The sequence below is a fragment of the Pyrus communis genome, chromosome 8 (assembly GCF_963583255.1).
Source record: "Pyrus communis chromosome 8, drPyrComm1.1, whole genome shotgun sequence".
NCBI lineage: Eukaryota > Viridiplantae > Streptophyta > Magnoliopsida > Rosales > Rosaceae > Pyrus > Pyrus communis.
The window spans coordinates 3,985,750-4,013,264 of NC_084810.1; the positions used below are offsets into that span (position 1 = coordinate 3,985,750).

The 27,515-nt window shown below is 38.3% G+C and overlaps 5 protein-coding genes across 6 annotated transcripts; 3 read left to right on the top strand and 2 right to left on the bottom strand.

The window, feature by feature from the left end:
• Positions 1–94: 94 nt before the first annotated feature.
• LOC137742219 (protein DJ-1 homolog B) lies at positions 95–4,539 on the top strand. Its single transcript, XM_068482016.1, has 8 exons — positions 95–292; positions 412–612; positions 1,483–1,632; positions 1,760–1,942; positions 2,736–2,816; positions 3,260–3,460; positions 3,543–3,683; positions 4,027–4,539. The coding sequence occupies exons 1-8, from the start codon at positions 152–154 to the stop codon at positions 4,231–4,233; spliced, it is 1,305 nt and encodes a 434-aa protein (XP_068338117.1). The 5' UTR covers positions 95–151; the 3' UTR covers positions 4,234–4,539.
• A 3,910-nt stretch (positions 4,540–8,449) lies between these two features.
• On the top strand, positions 8,450–13,670 carry LOC137742425 (cold-responsive protein kinase 1-like). 2 transcript variants are annotated; one of them, XM_068482287.1, is made up of 8 exons: positions 8,450–8,822; positions 8,916–8,992; positions 10,459–10,581; positions 11,140–11,255; positions 11,391–11,601; positions 11,685–11,922; positions 12,204–12,354; positions 12,916–13,670. In XM_068482287.1, exons 3-8 carry the CDS (start codon positions 10,509–10,511, stop codon positions 13,300–13,302), a joined length of 1,176 nt encoding a protein of 391 aa, XP_068338388.1. In that variant the 5' UTR covers positions 8,450–8,822; positions 8,916–8,992; positions 10,459–10,508; the 3' UTR covers positions 13,303–13,670. The 2 variants fall into 2 exon arrangements, with proteins under 2 accessions (XP_068338388.1, XP_068338389.1); XM_068482288.1 differs by having other exon boundaries at positions 8,930–8,992.
• Positions 13,671–14,163: 493 nt separating this feature from the next.
• Positions 14,164–15,990, bottom strand: LOC137743934 (ABC transporter G family member 10-like). The gene has a single exon (XM_068483864.1). The coding sequence runs from the start codon at positions 15,988–15,990 to the stop codon at positions 14,164–14,166; it is 1,827 nt and encodes a 608-aa protein (XP_068339965.1).
• A 1,897-nt stretch (positions 15,991–17,887) lies between these two features.
• Positions 17,888–20,966, top strand: LOC137742419 (multiple organellar RNA editing factor 8, chloroplastic/mitochondrial-like). The gene is made up of 4 exons (XM_068482278.1): positions 17,888–18,377; positions 19,228–19,325; positions 19,413–19,478; positions 20,025–20,966. Exons 1-4 carry the CDS (start codon positions 17,971–17,973, stop codon positions 20,645–20,647), a joined length of 1,194 nt encoding a protein of 397 aa, XP_068338379.1. The 5' UTR covers positions 17,888–17,970; the 3' UTR covers positions 20,648–20,966.
• Positions 20,967–23,661: 2,695 nt separating this feature from the next.
• Positions 23,662–27,504, bottom strand: LOC137743529 (uncharacterized). Its single transcript, XM_068483443.1, has 7 exons — positions 27,396–27,504; positions 26,321–26,727; positions 26,170–26,222; positions 25,864–25,901; positions 24,693–25,086; positions 24,291–24,511; positions 23,662–24,148 (listed from the first exon to the last, which is right to left on the bottom strand). The coding sequence occupies exons 1-7, from the start codon at positions 27,410–27,412 to the stop codon at positions 24,106–24,108; spliced, it is 1,173 nt and encodes a 390-aa protein (XP_068339544.1). The 5' UTR covers positions 27,413–27,504; the 3' UTR covers positions 23,662–24,105.
• Between the last annotated feature and the right edge of the window lie 11 nt (positions 27,505–27,515).

The window sequence follows — 27,515 nt, forward strand, 5'->3', positions numbered from 1 at the left end:
TCATAAGAGATAAGATCGGACTTCTACAGTCGGCCCAAAGAAAAGCCGACAAGGCAAAAAGACTTGGAATTCCTCCATATCCAATATCTGCACACACAAATCCCCCGAAGCCAATCTTCTAGAAACAACGCAGAACCCTCGGGAAGGCCAGATGGCACTCGTGTGCCACGTAACCCCTCCTCCCTCATTTCTCTTGCCCTCCAAGCTCAGACCTGCCATCCCTCTTCTCAGAAAGCGCTTCTTCTCCTTCTCCGTCTCTGCAGCCATGGCTTCCGATTCTCCTGCTAAGAAGGTAATCACCGCCACTAATCAGCCATTAATCACCTCACTGATCAGCTACCCCTCTCTCTCTCTTTATGATTTCGGTGATTTTTTTATGGGTGAGATTTTGACTGTGAAAAATGGGAGCAGGTTTTGGTTCCGATTGCCAATGGCACGGAGCCGATGGAGGCGGTGATCACCGTCGATGTTCTGCGGCGGGCTGGAGCCGATGTTACTGTGGCTTCTGTGGAGAAGCAGCTCCGTGTGGATGCTTGCCACGGCGTTAAGATCATCGCTGATGCTTTGATTTCGAACTGTAGCCAAAGCGTCTTCGATCTCATTACTCTACCTGTACATGCACTCTCTCTCTCTCCCTCTTGTTGTATGCATATATATATATATATATATATATATATATGTATATATGTGTGTATGGATGTATGTACGTATATTACTGTTTGTATATGAAGACTTTGAAATGTGGCTGCTTTTGTTTCCTTTTGAAAGAGCTGATCAAAATGGAAATGTAAATGGGGAACTTGTGCTAATATTGTTATTACTTCCCCACCAACAAGAAAACAAAAGAATATTGTGGAACTACTTAAATTTTTAATAAATTTGAAAAAAAAAATCCCAAAAACTATAAGTTTAATACAAAAAGGCCCTAACCTGTCCGCTCACTCTCCATGTACTAATTGATTATTAGTTGTTAAATTCCTTGGTGCCCTTCTCTCATTAGTCATTACAAAGGAAGTTAGCTTTTCTTCTAATTATTGAATTTTAAGTGTTTTTCTCTAAAGTGTAATGTTATCAAGGGATTACATGTGAAAAGCCCTTAATTTTTTAGCCTTTGTGATGCCCGGTAAATTGAATGTTTGTTTCCGGATACCTTGTGACGGACACGGACCTGGTTAAGCAGCCGTCTTTAGCTTTTTTTAGTGTAGAGTTTTGGTTGCTCATGTCCAAGTTAAGATGGGGTTATGCATAACATTATATATGTTACTTAATTGCACGATTTTAGTTTCCAAGCAATGTCCAAATGCGCCCGAACTGTTGATATAATCCATAATATGTTAGGGTGGGTGGACTATGGATTTTTATCTGTTATTGCTTCTGTCATTCTCCTACCAGCTTCTTCGGTCCTACTTCATTGTTTTCTCAATGCATTGTGCTACTTTTTAGGTCCGGTGGAAGTTGATTATATCTGTTTTTATGCTGTAGGGAGGCATGCCAGGTGCTACTAATCTTAAGAATAGTGAGGTCCTGGAAAGTTTGGTGAAGAAGCAGGCCGCAAATGGGAAGCTCTACTCTGCTATATGTGCTTCACCTGCAGTGGCACTTGCGTCATGGGGTGTGCTGAAGGAACTGAAGGTACAATCTTTGAGCACCTCCAATATTTCATTACTTATTATACATATTAAAATTGTCATTAGTGTTTTTTATTTTATTTTTTGAAATGACTAAATCTGGACTTGTGGGCTCTATTGTCTTTTAACAGGCAACTTGTTATCCATCTTTTATGGAGCAATTAGCATCTGGTGCAACCGCTGTTGAGTCAAGAGTGCAGCTGGATGACAAAGTTGTGACAAGTCGTGGACCTGGTACTACCATGGAGTTTGCTGTTGCACTGGTCGAGCAATTATATGGGAGAGAAAAAGCTGATGAAGTTTCTGGGCCACTGGTATATGCTTTCTCAATGTACTACTTATTGATTGGTTGTATTATTCTCCAATCCCCTCCCCCAATCTAAGGGGGAAAAAATGAATGCATAGAAGATGTGGAGTTAGTACAATGGAGATGAATAAGGGAAAGACTGAGAACGACAAATTCATTGGAATTTACCATAAGCAAGCAGTTTGTGAAAAATTGGATAAACTGATAGCTTTGATTAAATGGAGAAAGATTCTAGAGGATGAAACTTATATTTTGTAAACATATTTGACAAAAAGAAAAATAGAACTATCTGCACACGGTTCATATATAAGAAAACTTAGGATAGAGACTTCAGACACATGATATGGTTAGTATTGAGCTGAAGAGGTGACTATATAGTTATACTAGTGGGGTTGAAGTGCCTGTCTAGTATGGACCCTTTTCAGCTTAGCTTCTTAGTTCAGAAAGCCTTTGTGTTGGGCTTTGGCTTAGGTTACTTAATTATAAATTAAGCTTGATTCTTTAACATGTATGCTCGATCTGCCTGTACACAACTTTTATTTTATTAAAGGCCCACCGCGTAATTGATTGGGTGGAGGTGGTAATTCCTGCCTTGCGGTGTCATTCTGCTAATTCTTGTCAAGTGATTTTGAAGCCATTCATTGTTTGGTTAAATGAAAACAAATATGATCTGTAGTGATCTGGCTTCAACTGCTAGGCCGCTACCCTTTATTCAAAGCCCAAGTGGCTGGAGGCTAAGCTTCTGCAGTTTAGAATGTTGTTTTGTTTCTGATGGGTATGCAACTGCATTTTGTACGCAGGTGATGCGTTCCAACCATGGTGATGAATATATCATAACTGAGTTAAACCCAGTTGAGTGGACTCCCCATGATACCCCAAAGGTAAATTTTTTTATTGTACAGTATATCTTTTATTGTGTGTCGGATGCTGTTACTTTAATTTGTTGTTCTTTTGTTGGTTCACTCGTCAAAGATGCATGAAATTTGAGAACAACATTGTGTGTGGATTTCTTTGTCTGCTTGCTTTGAACTGCTTTTGAATAATTTTAGGCTTTTATCTCAAGTTGCATTTCAGATGAGGTAGGAAAGGGTAAAATCCAAGTTCAAATCTTGTTGTAAGCAACCTGAAAAAGAGAAGCCATATTAGAGTGCTATACTTGATAGTGACTTACATATGGAAATATCTCTAGGATTCTTTCGAGTTTCCGTAAGTGTTACGCAAATTAGCAACTAAAGGTTGTGATATCAGAGTAAGATTTTTTTTACTTGGTTTAAGGTGCTATATAATGTGTATTTTAACCTCTTTTGTCTTTGTTATCCTTTAGATTCTTGTACCTATTGCGAATGGCACAGAGGAAATGGAAGCTGTTATGATTGTCGATATTCTACGACGAGCCAAAGCGGATGTTGTGGTGGCCTCTGTAGAGGATAAACTAGAAATTCTTGCTTCCCGCAAAGTTAAACTGGAGGCGGATATGTCCCTTGATGAAGCTGCCAAACTTTCATATGACCTAATTGTCTTACCTGTAAGTCGGGTTCTAGCTTGCTACTGTTTAACCACTACTCTACCTATTCATTAGTCCAACAACATTCTTATGTTTTTTTCAGGGTGGACTTGGTGGTGCCCAAGCATTTGCAAAATCGGAAAAGCTCGTGAATTTGTTAAAAAAGCAGAGGGAATCCCAGAGACCTTATGGAGCAATATGTGCCTCCCCAGCTCTAGTTTTGGAACCCCATGGCCTACTCAAGGTATCCTTTATACGGTGTTTAGAGAACTTCCTTTTTTTGCTTAAAAATGGCCACTCAACTAACTCTGGTACCACCATTAACGTTGAACAACCTGAAAATTCTGACTGCACCTCGTATAATTAATGGTGTACTAACTCGATCTATTCATGATCAATTCACCGAAACGATCTGCTTATTGCATTGTTGCAAACTCATCAAAAGAACTTATGTCCATTCAAATTGGATATTTGTCCATCTCGGCATACATAATTAAGTTTCTATATGTGCTGCCCCTTTAGCGTTGGCTATTGTTAATTTTTTTTTTTAATTATCCATTTATGAACTTTGTTTGACTTTGATCCAGGGTAAAAAGGCCACAGCATTCCCCGCAATGTGCGACAAGCTGTCGGATAAAAGTGAAATCGAGAACAGGGTAGTGGTTGATGGCAACCTCATCACCAGCAGAGGACCAGGAACTTCAATGGAGTTTGCTCTTGGAATTGTTGAGAAGTTTCTCGGTCGCGAGAAAGCAATAGAGCTTGCAAAAGTGATGCTTTTTGTTCATCCTTAGAGCTTATGTTCGTGTATAATATGCGCGCCCATATATTCGGTCCACGACTACCAAAAGCAGAAAGCTGGCTTCGTATTTGAGTATGAATCCTTCGTGCTTAACTGAGTTCGTATATAAATAAATGTGTAGAGGACTGAAATATTATAGTTCTTTGGCTAGGTTTTTGAGTTTCACCGTGTGCTGAAGAGTTTGTGTTACAACCAAAAGAGAGTTTCATGTATAATTTTGTGGTATCTCGTTGCTTTAGGTTGACAAGCTCATGGACCCTACCTTTTTGCGTTTGATAATCATTTTGTTTTTATGTTCTTTTTCGTACACCTTCACTCTTCTACATTTCTACGTTGCACATTTCTCTTCTTATTTTTCTCTATCATTTATACAGAATTGAAAACCGAAAACGACATGATTATTAGATCGCCTCTTTGTTTCAAAGCACATGCTTGAACACTCTAGAGAACTGAATTTTTTGTGTGGAAATTGTGGAAACTAAATTACAAATGCTCATTTCTAACGTCCTAAGGACAGGATTAAACGATCCGCAAACATTTATGTTTGACGTGATGGGGTTGAATTATCAAAGTTTCCGTTAACTGTCATCTTCCCAACAAAGGATAACGAAACAAATAAATAAACCCATACTAAATAAGTACCTGATGTGTTTGACAACTTGACAAGTATGCATCATGGGATCTGTAATACTTTAATGTATTTATCTGATCCAAACCGTCTATCTTTAACGTCTTCTTTCGAAGATCATGTTCTAAAAAATCACCCAAACTTGAGACTATATGATTGCTTAGATTAAAAGTTTAGTTCTTCGTAGAACTGTGTTCGTCTATTTTCTTAACTAAAAATGAATGTCTTAATGATTTTAGGCTTGTCTAACTTTTCTCAAGAAAGATTTATGAATGATATTAAAAGATAAACGGTTCCGGTTGTTAAAATGCTAGCTCCACAAAAATATGTGTAAAAAAATTGTGTGATAAAACACGAATCCGCCCTTAATATAAAATATAATGTGATTTACAAATTTGACATGTTTTGTTAAGATATCTTCAATCATACTTCTTACACATTTAATTACTCAAATAGTTTAACTATCAAATGTCTAAATTATCTAGTCAAAGAATATTACCCAAATAATTTTGATAAATGTAGAAAAGGACGTCATGATGTTGCTCACGGTAGGCTACCATTGGTCGCAGTTGCGGAGTCACGAGGAAATGGCAAAATTTGAAGGGGCAAAAGGTCGTTGTTGGTCGTTGACTGGTTCAAAAAAAAAAAAACAAATCTTCGATGCCAATCACCCTTCGGTTTCGATTAAATCCTCGTAGTAATCGAATTTTTAAAAAGTTTAATAATCCATTAAATTAAAGATTTTTTTTGTCAATTCGGTGCATATGTAGCTTACAAGTTGGCACATATAAGGGTCTCAAGCTCACATTGTCATCAATTTAATAAATTATCGAACAGTTAGTTAGGTTGAAGACTAAAATTACTGCACTTAAAATATATCTTTTAATGCCTTATGAGATATTTAAAACTTCGTGACCCATTTTAAAAATCACTCCAGATTTGAGGAGCGTAAATTGTAGTTAAACCTATTTTTTGAAGGTAAACTCCAAAGACATACATTCTTCATTTTATTACTCATTTGAACAAAGATCTAAATGAACAATCACAATTTATCCAATATCCACATTTAAGTAAGAGATAGAATTATGTGCTAAATATTAATCTTAACCCTAATATAAACTAGGCAGCTGCAGACTAAAATTTATATTCATATGTACAAAATTACTTATATTGCCTATATATTTAAAAAGTCAAAATCAGGGGGTATAATTGTAAAGAGAAAACAAATTTAACTTAATTGGAACAATAGTCCTTCAATTTTATTTTTATGACCATTGGTCCCTCAATTTATCAAAACGTATAACTATAATCATTTTCGTTAACACTGTTAATAGTTCCGTTAAATTCATCATGTATGCTGCACATGAGACTAACTGTAAGGGCAATAAAGAAACATATTATCTTCGGATGGTTGAAGTCGATCGACTGCTCCAAAACCAGGCGCAACAAAATCTCCCCGACTACTCAATGCCTGTGACCTACTTTATCCAAAAGACATGGAATTAAATAAGAAAACTTTAACGAAAAATTCAGATATTATTTACTTTAACGAAAAATCATATTTTTACATTAAAAAGTTAATTATGGTATTATTTACTTTACGCTTTATTTTATCCTTATCATTAAAACTCAAAAATTTTAAACCATTTTTATTAGTTTTTCTATTAAATAAAGGGAAGAACCCAATTTCATTAAATGGAGTGAGCACATTTCCTGTACACATGTTCCGCAAGATGAAGCTCCAGAAGCCATCGGAGAAGATGGAGATTTCACTTGAGCCTTTTGGTTTTGAGCTCTCACTTTTTCTCCAGAAGAAACTGATCCAATTTGCTCCGATAGGATTGGTCAACATGGTGGGAATTTGAGGAATATGAGATTGTGCATGGAGGAAGTTTCAATTGGGGATGAGTTTTGCGATCAATCGATTTCAACCCTTGGAAAATAATATGTTTCATTATTTGCCTTTACAATCAGTCTCGCGTGTTGACTGAATTTAACAGAATTATTGACGGTGTTAACGAAAATGATTATAGCTATATATTTTAACAAGTAGAAGAATTAATAGTCATGAAAATAAAATTGAAGAATGTTGAATTAAAATTGAATGACCATTAATACAAGTTCTTTAATTGTGAATTATACTTGGGGGCACATTTTACTGCTCTATTAGTTTTGAAATGGGAAAGGGACAGGGTGTGCGAGTGTGAACAAGTAATGGGTGATCAGTGGTTCCACTTATTATAATTATTTATTTATTTATTTATTTTTCGACTCAATAAAGCCAAACGTTGTTGTCCCACTTAGGAATTTAAAATTTTTTTTATTAGGATTAAAACGACGACGTTTTGGTTTGAATTTAAAATAAAAAATTATAATCCTTCGCCCAGTTCTGCCGTGCAACACAAAGAAACCAGAGCAGCAAACCGGATTCCATCGCTTTTGATGGGACTAAAGGAGCGGAATCACTGGTCCTGAGCTTGATTTCCAATTGTTTTTTTGGTGTCTTCTCAGTTTACCATTCGTCAAAGCACTTACATGGGTTTTTGTCAAATTTTCTTCTGACTTTTATCACCATTGCCTTTTTCTTAAGGATATCAATTTTATCGACTTATTTGACTTACATGAATCTTTAAATGGTTTACAAATCAAATAAAAATTTAGAAATAATTTTCAAATGATGATAAAAATAATGATTTAGATACCCGCATTGGTAAGGATCTTTTTTCCTAACAATAGTAAATAGATTATTTGTCACATCTTGACCTGGACGGGACCACTTTCCGGACTCGACTTCATCGTAGCATGATATTGGCCGCTTTGGACCCCCAGCACACCCTCACGGTTTTGTTTCTGGGAACTTACACGAGAACTTCCCAGTGAGTCACCCATCATGGGATTGCTCTCGCGCGCTACTCGCTTAACTTCGGAGTTCCGATAGAACCCGAAGCCAGTGAGCTCCCAAAAGGCCTCGTGCTAGGTAGAAATAGGAATAAACATATAAGGATCACTCCACTGAACGATGTGGGATGTCACATTATTGGAATTACAGTTTACAACTTTACTTGTATTCATCTACATTTGTTTTGTACGTTAAAGATTTTAAATTTAAATGTTACGGATGACAAATATTAATATTTAATTATGTTAGTCATTGTATTTGTACGACTTAAATTCAATATTGTTGAATAAAATAGTCTAATTAGGAAAATAATGCGTTGAAGAGTCAAACAAGATTTTATTTTTTAAATACAACTTGGTTATTATATTTAAAAAGTTGGAAACTATTTTAAGCCTTATTTTGAACAAATGATATTATTTCAGAGCAGAAAATAAGCTAAGCATGGTTTACAAAATAAACCCAAAATTAAGACAAAGAATTTCCATAACCCTACACAATTTCCAAACCAAATCGATATTTTTGTGTTCAGAGTTCAAAAATCTAGAAATTTAAGTTGGAGAGAGAAGGGAGAGATTCTTAATTTAAAATCAGAACCGCTAGTTTTAAAATAAATGGTACGAATCTCCAATCCCGTACTCCATACGAATCTCAATTGTTCCAAACCGTGCAGGCTTGCACAGCTTGCAAGACTGGAAGTCAATGCCAGCAGAAAGGAAAGAATAGTCAATTCCAAAATTCCATAGACGATATTTTTCATTTCTCGGAAGTTCCAAAGATATAAACATCACGAAACCCAGTTTTGCTTTTATTTGTTTCATCTCTCTCTCTCTCTCTCTCTCTCTATTTCTGTTGCAGTCACCGCAATCGAGGTTCTTTATGAAAACCTTATACTTTATCTGGGTTTTACGTGTACTTTTCTGTTTGGTAGCTGAGAAAATGTGAAAAAAGCCAAGACTTTTTAACCTTTTGACTTACCCATTGGAAAGAAGAAGAAGAGAGAGAGACTTTTGGATCTGTTTGTGGCCTCAGCTGGGTTCTTAAACCCAAAAGAATGGTGGGTTTCTCTTTACAGTTGCTATGCTTCTAAAAAAAATATGGAAAGATCATATTTTGATCAATCCAAAAACTTAAATTATGCTGGTTTTAGTTTCTGTTCTGCAGATGGATACTTCAAGGTTGAAATATAAGCAAACCCCAAGTGCAATTGGATTGAAAATTCATAAGGTAATTAATGTTGAAGCAAATTCTTCTCTTCTTTTTCTTCTTCTTCATCTGCAATTTCAATTTTGGTGGCTCTTCGATTGACTTTTTTATTTGAAAGTTGGTCGAAACAATAGATGTCTTTGTTTTGTTTGTATTATAATTGAATGCATTGAGAATTAGAAGGATAGTTGACTACAAAATCACATTTGATTGCCTGCCAAAAACTTCCTTTCCAATCCTGAAAGATGAAACCATGTTTCTAATTCTACTCTCTACTAGTTGCTAAGCTGCCCTGTGCTGAATTGTAGTATTTGATTAAGGCCTGGTTTGGAGAAAGCTGGTATCAAAAAAAGCTGGGAGCTGTTTTTGTGTTTGGTAAACATTCAGCTTCAGTTTTTTTTCACAGTTTTGGGTGAAAAAAAGCCAAAAACAAGAAGCTGCAAAACCCAGCTTTGAAAAACCGTCTTTTTTTCACAACTGTTTTACTTGAAAGTTTACCAAACACTATAATACTGCTTTTTTTTTTCAAAAGCACTTTTACAAAAAAGTTTACCAAACACTCTGCTTTATTTCACAGCACAGCAGAAGCAGCTTTTTTTTAAAGCACAGCAATACCAAACCAGCCCTAACGAATTCAGTTTTTCGGCTTAAAATGTTGTGGGATGCTGGAAGTTTCGTGTTAATTCTGCGTTTGGTCGTTATGGAGGCAGATATGAAAACCGTATATTTTCCTTGCATTACTTTGGTAGTTGGCCTAAGTGTTGATAGTAGATTGACTGAGGGACTCTACTAGAGAACTGAACTTCTGATTGATCTTATAGGGCGTAAGAGTCTACGGCGTTACTGGGTGCATTCCCAGACCTTACTGTGTTGGGGTATCTCTCTAGTGTTTCCCCTTAACGTTTGGCAGTTCAGATGCGTAGGATTTTTTTTGTTGTCTTTTGATACCTTAAGTAAGGAGCCCTCAATGTTCAAAAGAAAACAGGTTTAGGCTATGGTTAAAACTTATCATGGGGTACCGAGGATGTGCAAACTTCCTCTTACCGTTTATGTTTTTAAGAGATTTCCTTTTTCGAAAATTCCCTTTTGATTCTTCCGTTATATAGGTTGTAACAAACTATAAGCAGCAACTCAAATTTCAAGTCAAAACTTTGCTACTGAAATTACAGAGATTTCTAGAAGAAGCAGTTTCAGTAAACACGTGCTATTGCATATACAAGCATCTTTAATCAAAATTTAGGCAACGATTTACAATGCTGCGGGTATTCATCTTTTCCAGTTGCTAGATAGTACGTGTAGATTAAAGAGGCCACGTTGATTTGCAATTCGAGTTCATAAGCTTTAGTTTTTCTGAGAGTCTCATCTTGTCTAAGCGAATAATGACTAATGCATTCCTGAGTACTCATCTGTCTTCCTCCTAAATCCAACAGATCATGCAGTTGTAGTTACATCACAAAAAGTTTATTTTTACCTTTGTACTTTGACAGGGCAAGGATTTTGATTGATTGGTGATATTGGCCAACATAAAAAGCTGGTGATGTCTTGTTTCACTTTCTTGTTTAGAAAGAAGGAAGCTTCCCGTGTTAACCGGCCTGTTGAAATCGACGAAGGTACACTGTGGACGTGTTTATCCTGTCATTCCTTTTATAGAGATTATGCACATACTTACAGTGTCAATATTAGTTACTTAGGCACAATGCCATCTGTCAAATTAGCTGCTCAGTGCAATTGTGAAATGGATGGAGGACTTTTCTAGGTCATACATGGATCTTCCAAATGGGAGGAGCATTTTCTATGTTAAGCGCTTTCATTTTATTAGCGTTACTGATTTATGAATCCGTTGAAGTCTGCGACTACTCAAAGCCGAAATTACGAAGTTCCCTCCATTCAGATAATTGTTCCCTTTCAATTATTCTTTTTATGGATGACCAGGCTTCTTTTCAGAATCTGGACAACCCGGCCTTTTCACTGAGTCAAATGGTCATGCTAAATCAACTAGTTATGTTTTACTTGATTTTGCTTTTTATTACGCACTCAATATTTTTTTGGATGAAATCTTCTTTTGAACTAAACGCTGTTAGTAAGTTTTAGCTTTAACTTGAATTTGGGGGGTTTACCATTCTATCTTCAGCTACCTAAACGCTTCTAATAGATTCCAATGGGTACAGTGGTTTCAGGCGTTTTGAATGTGAAGCAGTACGGTTATAGGGAACTGCAAATTGCCACTGAGAACTTCAGTGAAGAAAATAAAATTGGTCAGGGAGGCTTTGGCTCTGTGTACAAGGTAATTGCGCCTAAAGTTATTTTGCTTATGAGTATTGAGGAATACTCGGTCTTGAGCACTTAATTGAGCTAAAGACTTTTTCGTTGACTTTTACCTCTATAGGCTAAGAAATTATTGCAAAATGTGTTTGATCAGGGCACACTCAAGGATGGGACTTTGGTGGCTATAAAAGTATTGTCAGCAGAGTCTCGTCAAGGATTGCGGGAATTTTTAACAGAAATCGAGGTGATTGCGACCGTTGAACATGATAACTTAGTTAAGCTATATGGTTGCTGTGCAGAAGGAGATCACAGAATATTGGTTTATGGCTATCTTGAGAATAATAGCCTAGCACAAACACTTCTTGGTAAGCAATGTTACTTGTTCCTCGTTCCTTATTTGAATGAATGATTTGTATGGGTAAGGACTTCATCCTTCTGTACTTTATAGGTAGAGGCTACAGCAGTATCCAATTTACTTGGCTTACAAGGTGTAAAATTTGCATTGGTGTTGCAAGGGGGCTCGCTTATCTCCACGAGGAGGTTAGCCCTCATATTATTCACAGAGACATTAAAGCAAGCAATATTCTCCTTGATAAAGACCTCTCACCAAAAATTTCAGATTTTGGTCTTGCAAAGTTTATCGCCCCCAACTTGACTCATGTTAGCACTCGTGTTGCTGGAACAACGTAAGTTTGCCATTTCCAGTGCTATTCTCTTTCTATCAGTTTATCCGAGAATGTAACAAATTGAAGTCCTGCCCATAAGTTTCCACCAAACTTCTCGCTCTACTTTATATTTTTTCACATTTATCAAAATACTTGTGATTATATTGACATGTTTTGTTCCCTGTTCTCTCTCTCTCTCTCTCTCTCTCTCTCTCTCTCTCTGTACTTTTTATTTTATTTCACATTTATCAAGTTACTTGTGATCATATTGACACGTTTGGTTCCCTGTTTGATTCCTGCAGAGGTTACTTGGCGCCTGAGTATGCCATACGAGGTCAAGTGACAAGAAAAGCAGACATCTACAGTTTTGGTGTTTTACTGTTGGAAATTGTTTGTGGGAGGTCTAACACTAACAGACAGTTATCACCCAAAGATCAATATCTTCTTGCACGGGTATGGACATTTCCATGATATTGTATTTATGACTAAATTGAAGCCTTTTGACTGGTATATAGCTTTTACACGTGGGTAATAATCCTCGAAAAAAGAATAGTATACGAAAGCCTCTAGGCATTTAATCTGTAGTTAACGTTCACTAGCCTTGAAAGAAAAGCTTGCCAATTTCTTGGCCTGCAGCAATGGTGCGATTGATTACACTACTGCACATGGAAAATTCCTTGAATTTGTGAGGGTATCAATATTAGTACTAGAACATGGTTTTCAGACTAACAGAATATGTTAAAACTCATGGGACGTGTTTTGTGTTCATGACTGTGCCAGAGTCTCTTGATGACTCCATCGAGCTTCTTTAGGTGCCTAGTTTAGAGAAAACCCATCACGTATTTTACGATTAGTCTCTTTATTTTCATTTCCTTGGTTGGTCTTTGATCCACAATCTCTTAAAAGTAACTTGGTACCTCATCATCTCTTGTCAGAACATGTGTAGTGATTAACAAGTTCACAATTACTACTAGAATCTTGAGCAGACTTATCACATCCAAGTTCCTGTTGCAGGCATGGGAACACCATGAGAAGGGGCAGCTGGTGGAATTAGTAGACGCATCTTTGAATGGAAATTTCGACGTTGAGGAGGCTTGCAGATTCCTAAAGGTTGGCCTTCTCTGCACTCAAGACATGCCTAAGCTCCGACCATCCATGTCTACCGTTGTTCAAATGCTGACAGGTGCATTAGATGTGAATGAGGGGAAGATATCCAAACCAGGGCTGTTTTCTGAATTTATGGAGCATACAGAAGGTGGGAGAGATAAGGCCAACAAAAGAGGTCCATCTCACACGATATCCACCTCAGGGAAGTTTATCAATTCATCATCTTCATCAGAAGCTGCCGCCACTTCATTTGCTACTATGACCTTCAATTCTATATATGACCGAAGCAATTAGGGCAGTCAGGATCCATCCATTTTTTCGAAATTTTCTCTGGTTTGGTCAGGCTGTAGGCAATTTAATTCTTCTAGGTTATATACGGAAACAAGGAGTAATATATATTTTTACGTGGATACGAATGTCTTCCTAAGAACTAGCCAAATCATTTTTCAGGTGTAAATGTTTCTTGTCAATCGAACTTTCATTTTTTTCGGGTCTGTAAAGAAGGCTTGACTACATACAATTCTTCCATGCTTTACTTCGAGTCCAAGTATTGTGCGGCAGTGCTCCGTTCTCGTCTTCAGACAGTTTCCTTCGAATTGTAGTAGATATGGATAGAAATGCATTCAAGAAGTAAAAATTAGTCAGTCAAATTTAAACATGTCGTCTTTTAACTGGACTATTCTCCCACATTGCCCTGGCATGTGGCGGAAAACATACCCGCGAAACTCTTCTTCGTCTCATGAGCATCTGTTTATGCATCACTTTTCTGCTGCTAAGTTAAAAGATTTAATTAGACGCGACGATGAAGACATTTTCTTCTTCAAACTTATGCTGATTCGCTACAAGCCTTCCCACAGGGTAATGTATTACTGATAGACATTGAAACGGGATCAAAAGTAGAACTTCCGGTTGGACTCGAAGTCTCGAAGTGAACCAGTAGGTTTTGAAGGCATGCGAAAATCCAAAACTTCAATATAAGATGTGATGTTAATATTTCGTAAAAGCTGAACATTTTCGTACGAAGATGATACAATAGTTTGAATGTTTGATCATCCTAAAAAAATTTGAACGAGAAATTGCATAAGTGATTGTATATCTTTTGTGCAGATATATAGGTAAATATATATATATATATATATATATATCTCTAGCTAGCTAGTTTCTATTTCTGCAGCATCTGCACCACAGAATGAGAAAACAAAGCACTCTATAACCAATTATGAATACCAGCATCACACCCAAATTGCTCCATTTCTGTGCTTCTTTTAAACCCTGCTGTCTCAAGAATCCGTCCCCGAAAAGGTTGCATCCTTCGTTGCCAATCTGTTGAATGCATCTCCTTCCCTGCTCTCCTCCATACTCATTTATCATAAAGCAATCGAACGGGTACTTGAAAAGACTCAAGTAGTACATGAATATCCAGTAGCTTGGGAGCCTGTCCTTTGAAATGAAGTATCCCGAAAAGAGAAAGAAAGATCCCATGAGCCCGGAAATCAGGGAACTCCCCATGATGAAGTTGGGCACAAGAGCACTGAAGCAGGCCACAACAGAATTGGACATGAGAAGAACCATCCAGACCACCAGAGAGAAGTAGAGGAATGCATCAATGTCCCTCCTCAATCCGACTAGCCAGTAAACCGGTGCGGTGAACAGAAAACAAACCATCAAAAGGAAAGGGAGAAAAATGAGGGTGTTTGCTATGACATAGGAGGAAACTCGATAGGCTCCCTTGGAAGTCTCACTCATTAGTATTCTTCGCTCTTGTAAGAAAATCGGTAGGCCTTCTGTGCTGGAAGACAGCAAGAATGTGAGGCTGAAGGCGAAAAATCCAGTTTGTGTTTGCAAGGCAAAGCTCCCTTTTTCCGTTCCAACATTAAAGAAAATGCTTCCGAGTACGAATCCAGCTACCAAGGCTTGTATAACTCTAGTGACAAACAATTGCTTTGTTCTAAATATGTTGCTACAAAATCTTTGCCCTAGTATTACAACTTCCCGGGGACGCGAATTTGGGTAGACTGGAAGCTTCTTTGCTAAGATACCAGAGCATACAAACCTTTGTTCTAGAGGCCGGAAACGTTGGTTGCGCAAGGTTTCTGAAGTTTGTGCACCCTCCAAGCTCTCGATAACATCAATGGCGAATTCGAGCAAGTTAACATGGTTGGGGATGCGATGGCCAGCTAAATTGAGCGTTTCTTGTAGAAGACACAATGATCCATTGTGGATCACAGTTCCACTTGAAAGCAGAACAACGCGATCGAACATCTCTAGGATTCGGAAACCTGGTTGGTGAATTGTCAGGACAATAGTTTTACCCTGATTGAAAACCATTGTTCTGAGCAATGAGACTACATGGAAAGCTGAGGCAGAATCCAACCCTGAAGTTGGTTCATCAATCAAAACCACAGCTGGATTATGAACTAAATCGACTCCAATCGAAACCCTGCGCCTTTCACCACCCGAAATCCCGTTGTTTGATCCCCAGCCGACTCTTGAACCCGCGACATGTACCAGCCCGAGCTCCTTCATCAGCTTCCTCACTTTATCTGCAGCATTTTTCCTCCCACCAGGAAGCCTGAGCAGAGCACTGTACATGAGGGTTTCTTCAACTGTAAGTAACGGAAATAGGGCATCGTCCTGTGTGACATAGCCCGACATTCTGCGAAAACTTTTCGTGTCCATAGGCTGACCATTCACCAGCACCTCACCGCACACTTTCTTTGGGGATATCTTTCCAGCAAGAATCTCTAGCAGTGTGGTTTTTCCTGCTCCACTAGGGCCAGCAATTGCAGTGATCCCTGCAGGCCTTGCTTCACAATTCACATCCTTCAGAATGAATTTCGGAACTCTCCTCGAGCTCTCCCTGCAACACACGAATTTCATCTCATCGAATCGGGTTGATAATTTGTAGCACAAGTTTCTGGTTTCAAGTCTGTATGGCGTTCTCAGGCTGCCGGAAACCGGCATTTTCACAGGCAACTCCATGTTGTGGGGGGGGGAAGAGTGGAAGTGAGAGAGAGAATGTGATATTTGTGGGGTAGTGTAGATGAAATGGAGGAGATGAGCTAACGCACCAAACTGTTTGTTTGCTGTACAAGTTAGGGTAGAGGAGAAGCCAAAGTTTGAATACTTTTGCTTTCCTTCTGTTTTCTTGTTGGCAAACATAAATTCTGGAGTAACTTTTCGACACACTTGAAACACACTCACGTGACATTACTATTTCACTCAAATCAAACTCATGGATTTGTTTTTTTATTAATATACTTCAAAAATTAGACATATCAGCTATATCGTTCATTCTTATTATAACACGTAAAATGATACACCACGTGACTTGTGTTTCAGATATGCGTATAAAATTCTCATAACTTCTCATGGGGGGTTTGGAGAAAACCCAAAAGAACAAAGTGCATGACTCCTTTTGGGAAGTTTGTTCAGGTGAGCAGAATATTGACTGTGCAGGGTTGGTGCTGGTTGCTTCACTATCTTCCACACACTAACTGCATCACCATATCATGCCAGTTTGGTGGGAATTTTTCTATATTTGGCCAATTAGTCAATTACAACAAATTGAGTGGCCAAACTTTGAAATAAAAAAGGTCATCCTCTTGGATAAACGTGCAGCCAAGCTTATCTTGGTTCTATGGGACTTGCCAAGTAAGAAAGGGAAGGCTTACAGGTTTTGTCCTAGTTTCTCTTGCAACGTAAATTGAACTCTAAGGACTTGTTTATAAGTGCTTTTAAAATGATTAAAATTATTTTTGTAAAATTGATTTTAAGTTTCAAAAGATTAGATATGTGCTTCTAGCATAAAGCACTTAAAATGTTTTCTCATGATCCACTTAGATTTTTACTAAAGATTCGTTCAAAAACAATTTTATCAAAAGCATTTTCAATCATTTTACAGTTTCACCAAAATCGATTCTAGTCATTTTAAGAGTATTGCCAAACAAACGAAAAATGAAATGTAAACTTACTTCTTTGACCTTCCCTCGTCACTTTGGAAAATGAAACGTAAACTTACTTCTTTGACCTTCCCTCATCACTTTGGCTAATCTAGAGAGCTCCGTATCAATCAAATTTTACTTGTTCTTTTCTTTGTGTTCTTTAATTTCGTTAGGCATTTTGGGGTGATTTGGGCTTTTGCCGAAGTAAGAAAGGTGTTTTGCTCGTGGGTATTGTTATTTTTCTTTCAAATAGTGGGAACCTCCTCCTAAAAATTGGGTAAAGCTTAATATTAACGGGCGTCGCAAGATGATGATCAGTTTCGTTGGTAATTCAGGGTGTTTTTATTGGGCTACAAATTGTACGAAGTAATGAAATTAAGAAGATTATTGTAGAATCGGATTCTGTACTTACAGTGCGCTTGAATTTAAATGCACTAAATGCACAAAAATGGATAATCATCTTCTAAAAAGTTTAGTATTGCCGTGCTCTTATGCAATAAAGTTGGTCTTGTGAAATTTGACATATTTACTATGAAATATTTCATTTGTTCCTTGGTTTGACTCATTTAGGTTTATCATGCAATTTAAATCTGATATTTTTTTAGCAAATTCCTCCTTCTTATGTAATTTTTTTATTGGGAAAACTAATGAAAATGACTTGAAAATTGTGAGTTTTAACGAAAATGACAAAATAAAGGGTAAAGTAAATAGTACCATGATTCATTTTTTTGTTAAAATGAGCAATACTGAGAATTTTTCGTTAAAAGTTTCGTTTTTTATTTTGGACTTATGCCCCGCTGTCAAACAAGAAGAAAAAGTTGAAATGACTCAAATGACCATGAGAAGATAATTGGAATGTCATTTTGATATAGTGATAAACAGAAAATCGAGGGGTATTTAAGAAACTTAGCATCACTCAGTCGGTGCGATAAATTCTCCGGAAAAACCCTGATACGCCCTTATCTCCCACTCTCACTCTAGGGTTTATCAGAGCCCCAAACCCTCGTCGCGATCGACCATGGCGACCCATTTCTTCTACCGCTCGCTTCCCAAGACCCAAGCCATGGCATCATTTCTCTCCCGCTCCCTCTCCACCGCCACCTCCGCCGCTTCCCTATCCACCGCCGCCCAATCTCGCTCTTCTTCGCTCTCTCTCCTTCACCGCCTCCGCCCCCTCGCCGGAGTCATGGCCTCTGCCGGCAGGCTCTCTCCTGCGGTCGTCCGGTGCTTGTCCACCAGATCGACCACGTCGTCGCTCAGAGACCCAAACCCTAACTGGTCGAACCGGCCTCCCAAGGAGACGATCCTCCTCGATGGGTGTGACTTCGAGCACTGGTTGGTTGTCATGGAGCCCCCTCAGGGTGACATCACTAGGGATGAGATCATCAATAGCTACATCAAAACCCTAGCCACCGTCGTCGGAAGGTAACACTTCCATTGTTTTCTGTCTAAATTAACCATTTTTTTTTAATTTTTATGCGTTTGGATTATGAGAAGTTAGAAATTGGAAATGGAGTTTAAGAAATTATATGGCTGTTCTAGTGTATTTGTTTCTTTAATACAGTTTCAGTGTATATCTGTATTTATTTTTACGAAGGTGTAGCTTTTGAATTTTCTCCTTTTCGATTACGGTAATGTTTTGGGATAATTTGATTCGTATTGCATGAGGAAACTTTTGCTTGAGAAAATACAAGAGGTTGTTTCTCCGTTATGCACATGCTACATTCTGGCATTATATGGTTGTATGAAACTAGTTCTGTTTTGTGTTACGCACCTGCCCGATTATCGTGTTTAACATTATATGTTATATTGTGTGCTGTAAAAGATAATGGCTTATTGTTGTATGCAAGTATAGGGATCACTACGGCTGTCGTAAGATGCGAAATCATTTTGTAATTGCAATCGGAATATTATATTTCAGCCGAATTTGGGGGTACAATTATTCTTAGTGTGTAACAATATGGTTTGAAGTTCTAACAAAAGAAAAACTCATTAGCTTCTTTTTTTATATTCAAAATTTAAACTATAACCACTTTGTGGCATGATCTTAGTGTTCTCGTAAATAGTATGGTCTTAATCACATCTGTTATAGCATGGTCTGGATCATTTTTTTTTACAGACCTAAGTTTTTGGTAGATTCATGGCTTTCACATTTCAAAAAGCAAGTAGGATTGTATTGTATTCCTATTGTTTGTGTTCACTGTGATTTATGTTTTGTAATGACAATTTATATAACCAAGTTTACGTTGCTTGTATGTTGGCGGCTGAACTGCAGTGAGGAAGAAGCAAGAATGAAGATCTACTCAGTTTCAACTAGGTGCTATTATGCATTTGGGGCACTTGTATCTGAAGAGGTGTCACTCAAAATCAAAGGTGATTCTGCTTCTCAGTTGGGATTTTATTATTTCCTTGTGCTTTTGTCTGGGTTCTCATATATGTATTTTTCTAAAATTCTTGCAGAGTTGCCTGGAGTCCGTTGGGTACTTCCTGATTCTTACTTGGATGTTAAGAACAAAGATTACGGAGGTATGGATATGCTTGTTTCTTCAAGTTGCGTTTCAATGAAAAACAAATTATTTATAGCAATTGATTATTTTAAGTCGTAAATCCCATTCTGGAATATCTCTGGCAGTCTGAAATTTGGATTTTAGATCTATTTCTTTCTTTTTTTCTGACAAAGGATAGTTTGAGGCTTTAGAATGTTACTGGTGAAAGTTATCCTATAAGGCAGTTAATGCTGTAGCAGTGCTAGTGCTGTGTGGAACCCGAAAACCCCTGTTGAAGGCTTTCTGCAACCCTAGTCAATATTGTGTACAGAGTTTTTCATATATAACATCACCTTTAGTGCTGATGAGTTAACCAGTTTCTTGTGTTGATTGCATCCGAAAAAAAATTGATCAATGTTAAATTTTCATTTAATAATTTCTGTACTCCAAGAATTGTGGTTTGGTCACCTAGTGTGATAGTAATATTAAACTGCACTGTATACCTGTTTCTATATTGTATTCAACTGAGTTAACCAGAAAATTTCGTTTATACATGATTTGTTTGCTTTCTTGTTTGTTTTGGCAGGTGAACCTTTTATTAATGGCCAAGCTGTGCCATATGATCCCAAGTACCATGAGGAATGGATAAGAAACAATAGTCGAGCAAATGAGAGAAATAGGCGTAATGACAGACCTCGTAACTTTGACAGATCAAGGAACTTTGAAAGGAGGAGGGAAAATACCGGTCCATCTCCTATGCCTAATCAAGCTGGGCCAAATTCAGGACCTGGACCTGCCAACATGGGTCCTCCACCTCCCAACAGGGGTCCTCCACCCTCCAATATGGGTCCAGGCCCGATGCCTCCCAACATGGGTCCTCCGCCCCCCAACAGGGCTCCAATGCCGCCTCACAACATGGGTCCACCAAACAACTACAATAATCCCCCGCCAAGCAGCAACTGGAATTCTGGGCCTCCCAACAACTATAATCAGGCACCTCCCAACAACTACAATCAGGCACCTCCCAACAACTACAATCAGGCGCCTCCCAACAACTACAATCAGATGCCTCCCAATAACTCGGGAGGGGTGCCACCAAACAACATGGGTCAGCCATCTAATGCAGGATGGAATGGTGCTGGACAATACCAGAATAACTACACCCCAGACAGGGACGGTGGAGCCAATCCTGGTCCAAACCGTTACTAAGCTTGAGGCTAGCTATATGGTATGATGAGTCTTGTAGGCATGATGTAGATAAACAACGAGGTTGCTCGAGATGGGCCGTAGGTTGGCATATTGGTGTGGTCTTGAATGATATTTTGTTTGGCAATATTGCTGTGGTCGGAACCTGGTTGCCATTCATCTGAATTTTATTACATTTTCGAGGTCATATCTTATGCGATTAGTCGTGTCTTTACTTTGGTACACGGTGTGAGTTAGTAAACATAATGGCAGAAAGCAGACTGTTTGGTGATCCTGTTTAGATGGAACATGTTAATTTGCAGTCTACTGTGATGATTGCCTGTGTTGCTTCTGTGATGATGTTATTGAGCAAACCCATCTTTTCATCCTATTCATGCGCGCAGCTAACATGACATAGAGCCCATTTTGTACGTTGGCTATGAACTCTAATTATGCTGTCTTCATGTCGTCTTTACGATCAAAGAACCCTAACGCAGCGGAAATATAGAGGTTGGTGCTCATTGACCTCTTCTCGGTTCTTAACATGCGCATCAATACGACACTTGTTTGGAAGTGGAGCACCACAAAGTTTTGGAATCCCCTCAAATGCGGAGGAGTTGAAGCTTTGGAACTGAGTGCTTGTTGGGATTGCTCCTTCGAGACTAGTGCACGAGACAACAAAGCTTTACCACAATCCACCCAGACGCGATCATCATAACTGGTTCGTGCGACGGCAGCAGAGGCGGGTTCGGGATAGAAATTAAGACTTGAGAGAGACTCATGGCAAAAAGAGTAGAGGAAGATCTAGAAGACTTAAAAAGAGTAACAAAAGATATTAGAGTAATTGAAGCTAGCGGAAGATTTGGCGCAAAACCAAGTATAGTGACGTTCTATGATTCATATAACAGACTCACTTAATGGGATACGGCTTGGTTGTTGAAGGCTTGCGAGAGACGATGGATTTTTCGAGACAAATGATTTTTGGAGAGATCCAAACCATCCAAGTTCTTAAGGCTAGATATTTGGTCTGGAATGTTGCCAGAGAAGTTGTTATCGTCTAGATACAACTCTTAGCAAAGCCGTAGTTGGCCGATCTTAGTAGGTATATTACCGGTAATGTTGTTGGTAGAGAAACCTATCAACGGAGGAAAGTAAGACAATCTATGGGGTAAGCTATAGGGATTTATCACTGCGACCGTGTAATGTAAAGAGGCGATTCGAGATCATAACGATCTGTTTGAGCTGCAATAGGTTCATGTACCAACGCCGGTACTCTACAAAGTTCTTTCGGAAATTCACTTGAAACAAGGTTCATTGACAAGCTTATATGAGAAGGTCTTGGTAGATCTATCCCCAACCAGCTAGGAATTGTCCCTGTGGTTTTGTTACGGTACCTCCCAAAGATTCTTTAGCTTTGCTAACCATACAGGTATTCGACCAGTGAGCTCACAACGCGCCAAGTTTAAAAATCGAAACCAACCATGTCATCATGAGATGGCATTCCTTCACTATTAAAGGACTATGAAAGGAGGGGCGTTCGAAGACTTTTGCAACGCATCAATATCTTCATTGCCCCCGTGACGGTTTTCAATCGGTTGTTGCTAAGAGAGAGGAAGGACAGAGAGTTTACCAATGAACTTGCGCTTACATAGGTCAAGTTTAGTAAGTTGTACAAGTTTGGAGAAATTAAGCTTGGTAATGTCTCCTTCCAAGTTATTTCGTCCCAAACGTAGTTCTACAAGGTTGGTGCAATTCACCAAAGATTAGGGCAACTAACCTTGTAGGTCGTTGAAATTGAGGGTTACGATTTTTGACCTGGAGAGCCTCCCCAGATGGAGAGGGAGCACGCCGCTCAATTGATTAAAGGAGAGGTCAAGGATTGCAAGGTTGGCAATTCTATCACTAATGTAATGCCTCCATATAGTGAATTTAGAGGTAATGCAAGTTCTTCGAGTTTGGTAGCATTATAGATATCTTTTGGAAGTAAGACCATCCGAAAAATCTACAGCTCGTACTAGCTCCTACCACCTCCCAAAACCACGTAAAATGTTGCCACTAAATTGGTTTGAGAAAAAATCCAACACCCTAATCAAGGGGTTAGATTGGAGACAAATAGAGGAAGGGGTTGTACCTTGAAACTTGTCAAGTTCCAATGAAGACGGAATTGCACCATGAAGTGATTGCTTGACAAATTGAGTTGAGGTGAGTCGTGACCCGACCTTCAACAAAGATAACAAGCTTATTTAGGCCCCGGGCACATGGAAAGTTCTTTTAAAATATTCAAGTGATTTTCTGTGAAATGTTGTTGAAAGCTCTTTCGGTGATCTTGAAGCGTTTTTAGTTATTTTAAAAGTATTGTTAAACACGCCTAACCAAATCTTGGATCCATACTAAGAACAGAGAAGCAGTGAATGTGTTCATCTAGCCGCGTATTGGTGCACAAATCGGACAGCGGGGACCCCAACCTTAAAAAGCCTTAAAATGCACTCTTATAGAGGTATTCCATAATTTGGTCCGCTAATTAACTGTTCTACATCAAGATTTTTCATATGAATTAAAAATCCACGTTCTAAGTTATTTTCCTGGTGAAATGATTTTTCTTGGAAGATTGGACGTTACTCTTTTTTTTTTTTTTTTCCTTCCACCACTGAGATATATTTGACCTATCATCCTAGCAGTAGTCATTAAGATGGCGAATATTTTTGCTCATCACCCTCAAGTGATGATGATGCTCATCCAATGATAATAAGTAGGATGGTGACTTGCGGGTGGTGAGATGCTGTATTTACGCTGCAATAGTCGTTGACTGTAATTAAGATTGCCCTGGGAATGAGCAAGTGGTTCCATGGCCCTCGACCATTGCTACCACCGCACACCACCACTACGACCACCCCACCACACTACCATTATAACCTAGTTCAGCTGCAGAAACAAATCTACGACCTATAGGTCTCGTTTGACAGAGATAATTGACATGGATATGACTATTCACTATATTAAAGATACTTAAAGAAGAAACGAATGACAAATTCCTTATTGTGTCCAAGTTGAAAACAGACTACAGTTCACTTCTATCGTTGATTTTGCATCCACAACACAACCATGCAGATCAATAAATTTGTGACCAAACCGTAAAAGAAAAACCAAATCTGAAAATTACAATCCATCGACTACACCCGCGAGCTTTTGATCAATGTTAAAACTAAAAGAGAAAAATCATGCGACATCCTATAAGTTGTGAGATATCTGCAGCTTAATTGAATTGTCTAAACACCATAATGCAACCTGCATGGATATTGGCAAGGCAAGCCGGATATTTCATGCTTGAGAAAGCTGAGGGCCGGAGAAAAAGTTTCCGGTAAGGACAGTTCACCGAACACACATTTTTCTCATGAAAAGATTGCATTGCAGCTCGAAGAACTCTTCGTTGTAATATTGGAAATTTGGCATAAAGCTTGTAAAGAAATGAGGGGACTCTTGCACTAGTTGGAAAAATGTGTACAAGAATCTGAATATTTTCTCTTCCTACAAGCCATCAGAAAATGAACATTAATCTACAATAAAACAAGCAAATTGTGTCTGTTTAAAAGCGATTACAAAAGAAAAAAGGTTGGCCTCATACGCTATTCAATCTGCCGCTAGAAGTGCAGAAATTTAAGAATACTACCCTGGTTTCTCGTCCACTGCACGAATAGAGGATGAGGCTACCATAGCTAGTTCCAATTTTTTGTTTTTGGCAGCTCTGATCTGGTCTGCGAACGAAACACCTTTTCGAATTTTCTCTCTCTTTACAAGCTCTAGGTCCAGTTTCTCCAAAGATGAGATATGTGACATGGTTATATCCCGTTGAGCAGCAACTTGACCATCTATTAAAGTCTTTCTGTCAAGCTATTAAGAATAAAGAGTAGAATACAGTAAGACACGAACAAACAACATTGAAAACATTATAAAACATTACAGAAAAGGAATAAATACGCCGATCAAGCAAGGTCCCCAAAAAGTTTAAATCCAAGAAATCAAGACTGAGGGTGAACAGTGAACTACTTAATTTCTGCTAACGAGCAATTACCTTCATTAATCTCTTGTTACGTTTCAGCCCTCGAGGAACTGTCAACTCTTCATCATCTTCATTAATTACTCCATCTTCTTTCCTCACGTGATCAAGCCTTGCCACCGTTTTTGCTTTAGCTTGTTCTGCTTTTTTTGCTCTTTTGTTTGCCCTCTCTTTTGCCTTTGCTTTTTTCTTTTCTGCAGCATGCTGAAGCTGTTGGAGATGTAATTCTAGTTTTATTTTCTCATAGCTATCCCAGTGGAGCTCTTTCTGTCCACTCCCACCTTTCTTAGCTTCCTCTGCTATGCTTTCTACCCATGAAAGAAATATCTTCTCCCTTAACTGTTTCCACTTCAAACGCTGTCCCCAAACACGTCTAAGTGAAGAACGCATCTTTGCCTTGGACTCGGCACTACATAAAAGTCAATTTTTTGTCAAATTATGTACCACATTAGTATGTTCTTTGGGGACTCAGCCACCCACAGAGCAAGACATAAAGGATAAATAAGGGGTCTAAATAGCAAATGGATCTTTCAGCAGTTGTGTGCTGCATGCAGCCTACAACTGTTGACTTCTATACTGTATGTGAAACAAAAGTGATCATGTTTACTTGGCTAGCAGGCCTAAAAGAACTTCGAACTAAACTCTCTCTCTCTCTCTCTCCACCCAAATGCAAAAGTAAGAAAATACTTGCAAGGACATATAGAACGTTATCTACGAATGATTATTAACTTGTCTAACTACTCAAAGGAGCATTGAGATAGAAATAAACATAAATTTTAGGGTGCATGTCTTCCTTTATATTATATCGTTGTAATTCTTATAACATTTCACAAACATTAATCAAAATGAAATCCAGTGGCCCATAAAGGCCTAATAACTATTTGAACGAGGATCAAAAGTTAGAAGGCATTTAAAGTTCATGGTGACTCAAGAAAAATTTACGGCACTAAGTTCCTAACTTCCTTCCATATAGTCATCAATCACAGCATTTGTCTAGCTCCCCATCTCTGTGAATAGATATCTTTTAAAGTGTAAAAGCCACGATTGACATTGAGCAGTAAGCTAAAAATAACTCTCCACTCATCCAAAGCCTAAACCTCCTTTTGGTTTGATATTATATCAACAACCCATGGAATTATGAAGTTCGTATGTTTCGTATGAGTATATGTGACAAAGACTTGAGTACCTATGAGGACGGGGATGCTCAGACATCTTCTTTCTAACCTGAAAATAATGAGTGTCAACGAAATAGCAATTTTCGAAAGAAAAATAGTTGATTGAATTAAAAACATTCTTTTCTCTGTGCATAAGTTGTGCAGTAGTTTTAGCTCAAAAGGGAAATCCACAAACAAGAAAGCCAAACCTTCTAACATTGTTAGGAATAACACTGTATTGTGCCTTTTAAATAATGTGAACTCTTATATGCTAGTTCAAAAGCACAAATATTTGAAGAAAAATATCATAAAACTTAATGAATCTTACATGACTTCACCTTGGGGTCCTTTAATGCTTCTATTGTTCTCTGCTTGATTCGCTCACAAGTCTCTACATTATATGAAAGATCACAACTTCAGATTCAACCAAACGTATGAAAGTTTAAAATCCAACAAAAAATTTACACTCGGTTTCTACTTTCTATTTACCTGAACTATGTTTCCTGCCTTTATTCCATGGTATCCTCCCTTTGTTGGCCTGTCCTATTTTTTTCCGTCTCTGTCTCTCCTTTTCTTCCTTGCTAAGAGAGTCGCTGTCATTAACTGATGGAACCTCCTTGCTTAAACTTTGTTTCTCATGTGCATTTATGTCGAGTAAAGAATGACAGATGTCCATAATATCACAATTTTCAGCCATGTCAGCACTGCTGTGCGCGGCTCCCAGACAATGAAGTCTAGGGAAGGAACTTACAAGAACAACCGAGGGAGAACGATTCCTCAAAACAGGCAAATAATAGTTCCAATTTTCTGGGTTCTGTGCAAAGTGAGTGGCTTCCCCCACATAACCAAACAGTGGAACACACTTGAGAGTCGAGTATGGCGGAGCAGCCAATCTCCTGACAGAAACTCAAACATATCAATCTGGAGCTGATTTCATTTTATAAAACTAATCAACCATAAATCAATGAACGTATACGTAACTGTATACAAAATACCGTCAAGAATTTCCCATACAGGCAAGAGAGAATTGACTTCCTCATCAATTCTCTTAACGAACTGAGCTACAAGCAACATTGGGAAACGGAGGAATCAAACTCCGTACCCAGGTGCAAGGTGAATGCTCTTAACGAGCTGAACTACAATCCATCTTAACCGGTCAGTATCAAATATGCAATGCCACCACTAACATCACTATAAAAACTCATTTCTGTTGCACATTAATCATATTTGTATAAATCCCAATTAAATATCACCTACCAAATCCACACTGAGGCCACGAAAGATACCAATTTTGGTTAAAAAAACTTCCACTCACTACTTTCACTTTCCACTAACACAAGAACAATAACAAAACAAGATTGAAGCGTTCACATTTTTTGCTTTTCCTCAAATTTCAATGAAATGCTCAAACTTTATGGAGATAATTCAACAAGTAGACATTAGACATTTGGTAAGGAGATAAACACGTTATAGAAGAAACCCATTTCAGGAAATGGGTAAATTTTCCAGGAGAGAGAGAGAGAGAGAGAGAGAGAGAGAGAGAGAGGAAGAAGAAGGAACTTACAGGTGGAAGACCGGCATTTCAAGGTGGAAAGATAAGGCGGAGGGTGGAGGAACACCAGAGAGACCCGCTTCGAAACAAAACGCGGACTTGAGAGCGATAGCGGATTGGTGCCCACCCTTT